Genomic DNA, 12,248 nt, shown 5'->3' with positions numbered 1-12,248 from the left:
AAAGGAAGTCGATCATGTAGAAAAGAGACAGAGGTTCGGTACACTAATTCACTGACCCGGAAGGGAAATTCTGTGGCAGCCGTGGACTGGAGGAGCGACTGCAATCGTTTGCTAAGGAGTCATGAGTGACGGTATAAATAGGGGTTTAAGCGATGTTATCTGTTCTTTCGTTTTGTTTATTAATAAGTGACCCAGAAGAACCTGTACTGTACACAAATCACTAATTCACGCACTAACCAGACTTGTGCATGTGTTTTGTGTTTAATGTGGGAGTACACTAACAGGACTATCATTTCGGGACCAATCAGGGAATTATAACGTAAGTAATACACATCGCTGTATTACTTACCTGCATTATTATTTACTGTTGTTCTGCCGTCAAGCACGGGACATAAAATAAATAAAAGCAAACATTTGCACCTGGATTACAATTATATGTCTGTTCTTGGATCACCTGCACACTATTAACCACTTTGCCACACTCCCTTACAACAAGCCAGCGCACTTGAAGGTTTCGCAATGTACTATAAAAGAGCTAAGAAGTGAGGACTTACCACCAAACAATGGTTCCGGTTCCACCAAAATATCCTGCTTCTGTGGAATAGGCGCTCGCACATCATCACTGAAAATATAAGAAATGTATTCATTAAACTTTTTTTTTTTTTTTTTTTTTAAACCTATATCATTTCAGGTCATTATTAGGTACAACTTGATTTCAAGGACACTTGGAATAATTCCCTTACCATGGACATGTAAGAGTGGAGAAAATGTACTGTGCAAAACACACAGATCTCAAAATAACAAAGCCAAACGACAGTCTGCCTTTTCCGCTTTAAGTCAAAATCTTTGCCTTCTTAGGTCACATGACAGAACACCGAACACTTGTGTTATTACTTACACTGGCCTGTAGTGCCACTTAAATACAGGCCAGACGGCTCCTCCTAGTGGCCATTGTCAGGTTCAGTTGCAGGATCTGACAAGTGTAAATGACCCTGAACCAAATAACTGACATACAAGTAAGTATCTGTTCAAATGAGTGGTTAAAAAGATTTTTAAAAGCTTGGTTACGACCCAGATAACAAGCTATTATCATGACATGTTCACATCAGGTGAGAAAATAAATAAATAAATAAATAAAACCTCACAAAACTCTGGCACATGCATTAAAATGTTCTATTTTGTTTGTTACAGCCTACCGTTTCTAAAACATATCCCCTTTTCTGTATTAAATCTGTAATCATTAGTGGAAGCTCGTGAACATACTCTGCATGTGGGGGTGCTCTGCTGGTTGAAGTCCCGGCAGAGCTGGTACTGGGCTCCTCTGCAATGCCACCTCCATCCAGGAACATGGTGACTGCCATCTCTAGGTTGTTATTACATGCTTCCAACATGTGTTGGCCCACACTCTCGGTGGCCCCTGAAACAAAAAACACACTTTATTAAAAGAATTGTCTTTAGGTGGAACACAGCAATAACATTTCGATGCAACAAACTACTGGTGTCACTATGGGAATCTTCATTTAAACAAAGCAGAATTTTCAATGTCTAATTGCATTTCTGGTAACCTGGGTACAGTTCATGATATTAGTAATTATCCTAATATGACTACAGTTTTGCGTCTGAGGAGCATTAAATATCGTAATATTAATAATGTTTTGCGTCTGTGAAGCATTCAAACTAATGGTATTTTGGCCCACCTTTGCCAGTGAATTCTCCCGTAAAAAGTCCGGTATTTTGGAATGATCTTTGTAAGATTGAATAATTGTTTTAACATTAACCATTGCAATTACTTCTTTGATAGAAGCATATTAAAATGTATACCAGTTTCTGTTTTAAATCTTCTATTTCACTATCCAAAAGAGTTGGCAAATTTATTATGATTTCCACTACAAATTCAGACTATACAAAATGAGTATTGTACTTGTATGACCCATTATATAGACATTATTAAGACTACAACAGTGGAACAATGCACTCAAATCTGTTGCATGTCCCTTCCTTATAGGTTTGAGTGAGACAGGTAACTAACATAACAGTAGAATTACCTGTAAAAGCCACTGGCCCTTTTACAGCACTATAGTACAATTAATTCTAGATTTAAAAAAAAAAAATCTCCTCTATAAAAGACAACAAATGTCATGAAATCATGAACCCAATGTTTTCTTCTTGCTGAAATGAAAGGCAGCTCTGTGACTGTCCTGAGGCATTAGTCCAACAATATATTGGTTTGCCCGTCTAGTCTCAACAACTCTCAACAGCACTGCAGGTTTCAACCACCTGTTTATTTCACTGATTGGGGTGTCAAGTTTAAAACATGTACATGCTTCACTTTAGTTTACTACTTTATGTTTGCCATTCACTATCAGACTTTCAGTATGTTACTAATTTCTTGATGCTTCAACGTTTTGTTTCAGGTCTTTTAGCAAAAGACAACCAGCAGTAAAAAGTTAGCATTTAGTCAGCATTTAGCACTTAGACCAACTGATGCAAAATTGAACTCGGGCAACACCTGTTTTAAAACACTGCCTGTCAATAGATTAGCAGTCAATTGTGATCATTTAAACCTTAAAAAACACAAGACATGAGATGTGAACACGTTTACATAAAATCTACAATAAAATTATTGCACATGGACCCACTATTGCTCTCTGGGTGGGTTGTCTTTATTTCAATTTAAAGAGGAAGGAACACCATGATGCACTGAGGATTGAACCTACAGCTATGGCCAAAATCTTTTCATCACTTAGAATTTTAGGATTGTGACAATTACAAAAAATCAAATTATATATATATAAGAGGTGGGACGAATACAGCGGTTCCAAATTGAAAGTCGGTTAAACTTTTAAATCACACAATTAGGATGTGCTGTGTGTATAATGTCCAAAGTGCTTTCAATTAAAAACAAATTGTAGTCTTTAAATCTGTAAACACACTACTGTTATGCTTACGTGTTTATATTTATAATATGTATCTGCACTGGCCAAGCAAAACTTACCTGTATACAGATTAAAAGGGGCGACAATATATATATATATATATATTATATATATATATATATATTATATAAATAGGAATATTGTATACCTATAATAGTCAAATAATTATATACTGAATATTAGGATTGCTATTTGATTTGTTTAACTATTTAAAAAATCACGTTACTGAGCCGAGCGTATAGTACAAGGTAATTTAAAAATTTTGACCACAATTAATATATTTAAGAATGGAATCTGTGACATTAGCTTCATACATTACTGAACAACGAAAGATTGATTGTTGCTTCTAAAAGTTACTGAGAATATGTGTCTGAACAAATACAGGATGATGATGCAGAGATCAAAGTAACCTGCTCTGTTAATGTATACTATTTTATTTTAAATCAGACCAACTGTAACTGTCAATCTTGAGCGAAACTAATAATACTAATAAAACTACGTTGTCACGTGCAGCTGTTTCAGAATTTTTTTTTTTTTACCTTTTCGTTTTGAAGCAATGCACTGTCCACAAACTTGTTCGTTCCCTTTCAATTCGAATGACAACCATTACCGAATGGGAAAGAGCCCCTCTGAACGTCAATCTCTAAATTAGAAACCACGGTATCACGCTTTCGAGCGTTAGTAACACTGCTCTCGCTATAGTCCCCAGTCAGTTTTCTGGCTAGAGCTGGTTTCGACCCCTCTTCGGTGATTAGCAAGCGGCCATTACTCTCACTACACAAAGCTTCGTGTAGCTGATACGCCGTGTGAGAGCTGTTGTGGTGCTGTAGGAGACCCCGCAGGCTCGCAGTGTCATCCTCTGCGCCGATTTAATCGGTCAGCGAACCGAGGAAAGAAAAAAAAAAAACAGCTCAGGCCTAGTGCCCCTCTCAAGCCTCGGGCTATCCTAGCGCGGCTGCGTTTACCCTCGACGACCACGCCGATTGAATCAGCTGCTTACCTCGGCACTGACCATGGTTTCCTACCAACTCGCGAGGCTGAGAGAAACAGCGCCCATCCGACTCCTGCTGACCCAGAGTCGGCGTGAACATCTTCGGTGCCACCAACTGTTCGGCACTGACAGCGTGTTCTCTCGACGCCGATCCCGACACCAGCACCGAGAAGCAGCTTCGAGGCAGTCTACAGCCCAGCACCAACCGTGCTACACGTCGGCATCGACCTCAACGCCGATCGACTCGGCTCCGCCCACTCGGCACCAACAGCGCTTTCTCAGCACCGATCCCGGCACCAAGGAATAGCTTTGAGGCAGTCTACAGCCCGGCACCGACTGCACTACACGTCGGCATCGACCTTGGTGCCGATCGACTCGGCTGACCTCGGCACCGACTGCGCTCGCCTCGTCACCAATCCCGGCACCAGTGAATCATTTAAAAAAAAAAAAAACACTGCTCATTGAGCATAGCAGTTTGGAACAATAACAGCAAACACGTCGGTGCAGTCAACTGGATCAGCGGGCTTCCACCAGTGTGACCGGTGCTCAGCCAAGCTGCCCAAGCAGGATGAACGCAGATCCTACGCCAGGTGCCTCGGGCTAGGACACGCGGCAAAGGCACTGGCAGGTGAGCTGGACTGCTCTCCCTGTCGGAAGTTCTCAAGGAGAACAAAGCAACGGAGAGCAGCCCTATCCTCAGCAGAGCTTCAGTGACCAGGGAACTCTCCTGCTCAACGAGGTCACCCTCCCCTTCCCCACCACCGGTAGAGGCGCAGGCACCTCTCAGGGGAGGCGAGATGGTAACCGTTGAGGCGGTACCACTCAAGGGGACGCTCACCAAGGGACAAACTGACGCTGCGCATACGCTGCTCCCCTTCACCTCGCAGGCACAGACATCCTCCAATCGCTGTCGTCTCGGAGGCGCCCAAGCTCGGCCGAGCAGCTCTTCGACCAGCTGGCGGAGACTGTGAGGGCTCAGCAAACTATGCTAGAGACCCTATTAAAATCCCAGGGCAGGCTGCCCCCTACCACCAGGCAGCCCCAGCCCCCACAGTCTCGTTCCCAGTCCCCTCTGCCGAGACCCCCTAGCCCAGACGAGCTGTCCTTCACGGGCAGGCCACAGTGGGGAGCACCCTACCGCCCAAGCCACATGTGTCCCAGAGGGAGGAGTTCCAGGCGCTAATGCAGCGGGCAGCTGCAGCCACGGACATCCCATGGCCAGCGGAACAGGAGGGAAAGGGGAACCGCCTACTTTCACATCCCAATCCGTCCCGCGCACAGAAAATATCCATGTAACAGCAAACACCATGTAATTATTATTATGATTATTATTATTATTATTGAATTTTCTATCTAGAGTTATTTGAACTAAGGGGCTGTCGGAGGGAGTCCAATCCTTGAGAAATATACAGTAAAGGAAACATATGGATGGCATTGTATAATGAACAACGTGCTTTGTTGCAAATGTATATAATGTATAATGTGCTGTCATTCTTACTACTAATTAATTGGTTAAGACAGGGGTCGTGGAACTCCTTAACCCCGCCTGCTAGTTAGACCGTGGTTTTTGAATGCTACCTTTTTGGAGTTTAGGAATCCTTGTTAAATAATATGCCGCTATAATTGTTGTAACTTTCACGCTCAGTCTTAAGATGAGTCTTTTTTAGTTTAGATTTGTAGAATTACTTCCCTCTCTCCCTTGGTGTTCCTTATACATTGACATTACACCTGTATTTACTAGTGAACATTCACTCACTTTCCAGATATTACTCTTTGAAACGATCCAATATCTTACCCCAATTGACCTATTACAAAAATATTATGTCGTCAAACAATACAAATACAGATCATTCTCAAACACAGGACCTTCCCAGCAAAATCCAGTTAGTTACATGGAATAATAATTACATGACGGTACAAAACAAACGAAAAGTGCTTGATCACTTAAACAAACTCACTGCTGATACAGTCTTTATTCAAGAAACTTGCTTCACTCCCTGAAAAACAAAGGTGGTTTAAATCTTCCAAATCTTGAGCTTTACCAACTTGTTTCACAAGGCTTCTATCTTTATCACATCATAAAGGCTTTGGAGGAAGAACTGTGGATAAATATAGAAAACTCTCAAGTACATCCTAAATCCCTCTTCCTTCATCTTTTCTCAAAAATTAGAAGCCACAATATAGATAATTTTACAATCAATAGTACAATCTGATAGTGGTTTAAAATGAAAGATTTATTAAAAGAATCTATTACAATTCCCAAATCTACACAACTTTGGAATCCAGGAGAGTCCCCTTTCCTGGTCTTCTTGGAAAGATAATGGTATAAATCAGATAATGGATTTGGTTAAAAACAATTCAATTTTGACATTTTCTGAATTAAAAGATAAATTCAAACTCACTGATTTTGAAGCACTTCGATATCTTCAGATTAAAAGCTTTATGACGCGTAATTTGTCAATAGAATATACCATTGAAGATAGTGATACTGAACATATACTACTTAACAAAAATCTAAGCACTCATCTTACAGGAAGACTATATAATAATTTAATTAACTCCTACTGTTACAGTTCCACCTTAGACAATATATACGACAAATGGAACATGGATCTTGGTCGTGATAACGTATCTCTAAATTGGAAAGAATGTTGGGCACAAACTTCTGACATTACTACTAATGAAAACCTTTGTCTAATACAGTATAAACTGATGACTAGAGTTTACTACACCCGTAACATCCTACACATTTTTAATAATAGCATTCCAGATAGATGTTTAAAATGCAAAATACAAACAGACTGCCTGATACACTCTTTTTGGAACTGCTGGAAAATTAGAAAGCTGTGGTGCGAGTTGGAGAGCTGGCTGTCCACCTCACTACAGACTACAATAGTATTTTCCCCCTCTCTCTGCCTACTTCATGATACAATTAATGACTCAAACCTAAGAAAGCCCGGGTGCGTCACAAAACTGGCCTTTATGGGAGAGTGGCAAATAGAAGCGATTGTTGGAAAAAAAAAAAAAAAAAAAAAAAACTCACATCAAATCTCGGCTAGAGTTTGTCAGAAGGCATGTGGGAGACTCTGACACCAAGTGGAAGAAGATTCTATGGTCTGATGAGACCAAAATAGAGCTTTCTGGCCTCAATGCTAAGCGCTAAGTTTGGCGCAAGCCTACCACCACACATCATCCTGTGAACACCATCCCTACCTGGGACTTGGGAGCGGATTCACCTTCCAGCAGGACAAAGACCCCAGACATACAGCCAAAGCCACACTGGAGTGGCTTAAAAACAAAAAGGTCAATGTCCTGGAGAGGCCCTGTCAAAGCCCAGACCTCAATCCAACTGAGAATATGTGGAAAGAGTTGAAGATTGCTGTTTACCAAAAGGTCCCCATCCAACTTGACGAAGCTGGAGCAATTTTGCAAAGAAGAATGGGCAAAAATTGCAGTGTCTAGATGTGCAAAGCTGGCAGAAACTTACTCAAATAGACTCATGGCTGTAATTGCTGCCAAAGGTGCCTCTAACAAATATTGACTTAAGGGGGTGAATACTTATGCAATCAATTATTTTCTGTTTTGTATTTGTAATTAATTTCAAATAATTTGTAGATTTTATTTTTCACTTTGACATTATGGACTTTTTTGTGTTGATCAGTGGCAAAAACTCCTAATTAAATCTTTTTTGATTTCATGTTGTAACATAATAAAATGTGGAAAAGTTCAAGAGGGGTGAATACTTTGAGAGCCACTGTTTTTGGTTGCGATGTTGGTAGCAAGTCAATTAATAATAAATCCACACAGATGTATGGAAGAGATATTATACATATTCAAGTATGGAGACGCAAAATAAAATTATCAACAGGAGTCATCGCTGTCGAAAGTTCAGTTGCAGGAAAGGGTAGGCTATCTCTACTGTACTGTTTGGAAAAATTACAATATAGTTATATTCACTGAAGATAATGCAAATGTAAAGTTTTGATTAAGATATGACAGCAAAAAGTGAAATGCATCTCTGCTGCAGCAGCACACTGGAAGGGACTGCTACTTTAACGAGCGCAAGCTGGACCATGGAATTCATACATTGTAACCAACAGCAAATAATGAAAAATGAAAGAGAAGACAACCACCACTTACATTGGTATGGGATATTCCTGCCCTTCAAGTAGGTATTGCTGAGCTCTCTATACCAGAGCTGCCGAAAGGCCCCTTCCTGTGATGATGCACTCGGTCCCGCCTACCGAGGGAATAAAACTGTCATTCGCAGGAAGATCTTCCTCTTTTTTCCATCGAACCCGTGAGGGTGACCGAAGCGGGTGGAGGTCGTCTTCTCTTTCAGGGAACTAGGGTTATGGTAAGTAACCTAAAGTTCCCTTTCAATTCGAAGACAACCACCAATTACTTTGGTATGTGATAACATTTACCAAAGAGTTTACCACATTAGTACAGTAGAACCTGGAGAAAATATGTGGCCTAGCCCAGCTAGCCGCAGTATAAATGTCGGACATCAAGGCACCTTTGAAAAAGGCACAAGATGCAGCCAAACCTTTAGTGGAGTGTGCGGCTACCCTACCAGGTGGGGGCAAGCCAGCACCATCATGCGCAGTCAAGACTGTGTCTACAATCCAGTGTTACAGACGCTGCTTAGATTGACACAGAGCTCTTGTCCTATGCCCGTACTGGGCAGAGGAAATGTTCTCTCTCATCCTCCGCAGAAGCAAACGGAGAGGAATGAAAAAAAACTCCAGTTCCACAGATTGGTTGATGTGGAAGGCTATAATCACCTTGGGGAGGAAAGCAGGGTTAGTGCGCAGTGACACCCTACTGCCATCTTCCCAAATATACATGCAGGAGCTGTGTACAGACACCACCTGCAGCTCACTGATCTGCTTAGCGGAGGTGATAGCCAAGAAGAAGGCTGTCTTCATAAACAGATACTTCAGCTCTATGGAGTGTAAGGGCTGAAACAGGGCCTTTGTGAGAGCCTCTAGTACAATATTAAGGCTCCACTCGGGGAGAACAGTCCTCCTAGGAGGGTGTAATCGCTGTGCGCCTGAAGGAAATGGGTAGCGAAAAAATGCACACCCGAAGACATAGAATCTACGGAGGTATGGCAAGCAGAGAGAGCCGCTAAATACACCTTCAAGGTTGAAGAAGACCTTCCAGCATCGAGCAGTTCTTGCAGAAACTGCAAAATGACTGGCATAGGGCAAGTAATGGGGTCATGGTTACCAGCCAGACACCAAGTTTGAAAATACTTCCACTTACAGGTATACAGTGACCTAGTGGAGTCTGCCCTAGCGCTCTGCATCGTTTCCACAACCGCGTCCGACAGCCCTAGGGCTAGCGAGCGGTCCCTTTCAAGGGCCAGACCCATAATTTGAACCTGCCTGGTTCTGGGTGCCAAAGAGAGCCTTTCGCCTGACTGAGGAGATCCAAACAAAGTGGATCTACTCAACAATGGGGTTACGGAAAGGCCTAGCCCCGAGGAGGACATCTGTACTCACAGGAGAAAGCAAGGAGAGAGGGTACACTGTTTACAAGGCTCGACTCACCGAGGTGCCGAGGTGGCAGGCCTGTGCGGCTGGCAGGGTCTACTCGACAGCGGGGATGCGGCAAGGCCTAGCTCCATGGAAGAGAGCACGGCTGGGAGGTCAACTCGACAGCGGGGATACACAAGGCCTAGCCCCAAGAAGGACACGTGTACTCTCAAGAAGAAAAGACAATCATTTGCAGATGACTGCACAGGCAGTCGCTCACATACTACAGACAGATAAAAAGAGCAGCCTACCACGCAAGCGAGGAGGCTGCTGAAAGACAGAAAGGACTTGGTCTTTTAAGTTGTTGATTCCAGGAAAGCGGCAAGCCAGCTTTCAGCACGAACGCAAGGGAAATACAACAAGACTCAATTTGACTCGAGAAGCTCTTTCCTCATCCACACTCAGCTAGAGAGGTCTCACCTTACCGTCTTGAGAGGGAAAAAGAGGGGGATCTTCATGCGAAAGACGGTTTTATTCCATCGGTAGGCGGGACCAAGTGCGTCATCACAGGAAGGGGCCTTTTGGCAGCTCTGGTATAGAGAGCTCAGAAATACCTACCCGAAGGGCAGGAATATCCCATACCAATGTAAGTGGTGGTCGTCTTTCAATTAAAAGGGAACTACAAAGTGGTATGTAATTCAATATGTTAACGTAACATTATTCAGCAGGTTTCATTCGACTTTATGAAGCAAAATTAGTTAATTCTATAGGGTAGCTGTAGATCCCTAGTCACTGAAGACAATAGCCTATAACACAAAGGAGTAGTTTCACAGACCCTGCTTAACCCTGTAATGCACATTTCTGTATCACATGCGACACAATGCTTAGCCACCCTCTACATTATTCGTTTTTAAACCTAGCCTGACAAGCCGGAATTTTCCATATGCAGTAAATTATGGGTTGCCAGAGTGTGGGGAAAAAAAAAGTGAGTTTTGTAAAAAACGGAATCTAGTTACATAAATAAAACGTCTTACTTCAAAAATGCTTGCTCATCACAGGGTAAACACTAATCTTGGACTAATTTACCTAAGGTAACATTAGGTAGTCCAAGATTAGTGCCAGTCTGTGTCTGTGAAACCTTTAGAAGGGAACTTTTAAAATTACATATATGATCAAGTGAGCAAAGATTCTTCCATCAAACTGAGCTCTTTACACCACACCATTCGAGTGTGGAAATGACCCGTCAAACCAATTCACCCATGAGGTTTATACAGATGGTGACAGAAAGATATCAACTGCGCTTGAAAGCGAAAGTAATTCTGCAATTTCTGAAAGTGAAAGAAACGGACTAACAAAGCATAATAAAACATTTCTTTGATCAGGCCCTACAGCAAAACACTGTACACAAAGCACAGATACTTCAACTTAGTTTAAGCGAGGGTACAACATGTTGCAGTTACTTTTGATATATTACAGCAATATATATTTCTGTATACACTGTATGTCTACAAATGTAATTGCATGGGAAAGACTTTAAAGAAATATACTGCATATGAAATAAATTGGATTGTACTCTTACTAAGCACCAACACCTACATTTTGTATTGCATTTTTGTAAAAACAAAAACAAAACAAAAAAAATGTGTATGCTGTGTAAGTTTTGACTGCCTTCTCTGAAGAGCTGCAAAGAAGCCCACATCATGCACGTTTTGTGAATGGCGTTTTCCTGCGTTACTAAGTTCGCCCAGCACATTTTCTGCATACAGGAATTAAACTGACTGGGAGCATATAAATAAAACACAAAAAAGTATAAGCACCTCCACAAATGTAATCAAGTAGTTGTTATGCAAGGGTTGTGGTTGCTTTGGACGTTTACAATCCCGTTTTAAACTAATCATAAATCTGTTTTTAAAACTATTTCCTACACGGAGCAAGAAAACAATACGGTTAATGAGATCGGTCTAGTAAGCGTGTTATGAACTACTAGCCTAAGCCAAAATTGCAGTAGTACTACTTTGCAGAGACCAGCGATGCTTGTGCTATTGCTGCTACTGGAAAGGATGCGTTCCTCTTCTCCGCCTCCTCTAACCGGAGTGGTGATTGTTTAACTCTCTCTAACTTGTGCATCACAAGCAGAGCCTAATTTAATTGCTCACACTTCAGCTTCTCCCAACAGCCTAATTAATGTCACTTCCGCAACAATTTTGCACTTTGATTCCTGAGCAGCATTTAAAGTGCAATATCACAACGTTTCAACAATTTGACGTTGAACTGTACGTTCAACCACCATAAGGAGAAGCCTATAGCTAAAGTAAAAAATAAAAAGAAATGTTAGACATCTCAATCTTTATAAAACTGTCCAGAATTACTGCATCTGAGTTAGGGTTTGGACTTTTACTTGCAATTTTAGCCAACGATGAACGCAAACTTTATTATTATTATTATTATTATTATTATTATTATTATTATTAATAATAATAATAATAATAATAATAATAATAATAATAATAATAATAATACAATTACGTGCAATATGTACGTGCTTTAGTTGCACGTCTCTTTTTCCGAGCTGGTCTCCTACTCCATGACAGGGGGCAATGTTGTACGATGCCCCAGTGCAATTCACACACTTGTTACAGTCTAGTTATTTTTTTATTTTTTTCGCGTCCGTTTTAAAACAAAACTGATCCCCCTTTTAAAATATAATATTTACCAGTTATGGCTGTAAACTGCTGTATTAACTCATTCAGTCCCGGAGCTGATACATCTCCTACCGCCGCCATCTTACCGCCGCCGACAACACCACTCCAGGCCGCATGCGCATTGAGCTGCTATACC

General features: G+C 41.4%; 1 protein-coding gene across 1 annotated transcript in view; it reads right to left on the bottom strand.

Annotated features, from left to right (window-relative positions):
- LOC121326364 (UBX domain-containing protein 7-like) overlaps positions 1–12,215 on the bottom strand; it is a 28,863-nt gene extending 16,648 nt beyond the window's left edge. Inside the window, exons 1-3 of the mRNA XM_041269616.1 lie at positions 12,124–12,215; positions 1,264–1,417; positions 555–622 (exon numbers count right to left, since the gene is read on the bottom strand). Coding sequence (XP_041125550.1) covers positions 555–622; positions 1,264–1,417; positions 12,124–12,193 — 292 coding nt within the window. The 5' untranslated portion in view covers positions 12,194–12,215. The remainder of the gene's footprint in view (positions 1–554; positions 623–1,263; positions 1,418–12,123) is intronic.
- Positions 12,216–12,248: the final 33 nt, after the last annotated feature.

This window comes from Polyodon spathula, chromosome 14 (genome assembly GCF_017654505.1).
Source record: "Polyodon spathula isolate WHYD16114869_AA chromosome 14, ASM1765450v1, whole genome shotgun sequence".
NCBI classification, from domain to species: Eukaryota; Metazoa; Chordata; class Actinopteri; order Acipenseriformes; family Polyodontidae; genus Polyodon; species Polyodon spathula.
This window is presented reverse-complemented; position numbering and strand designations above follow the sequence as displayed.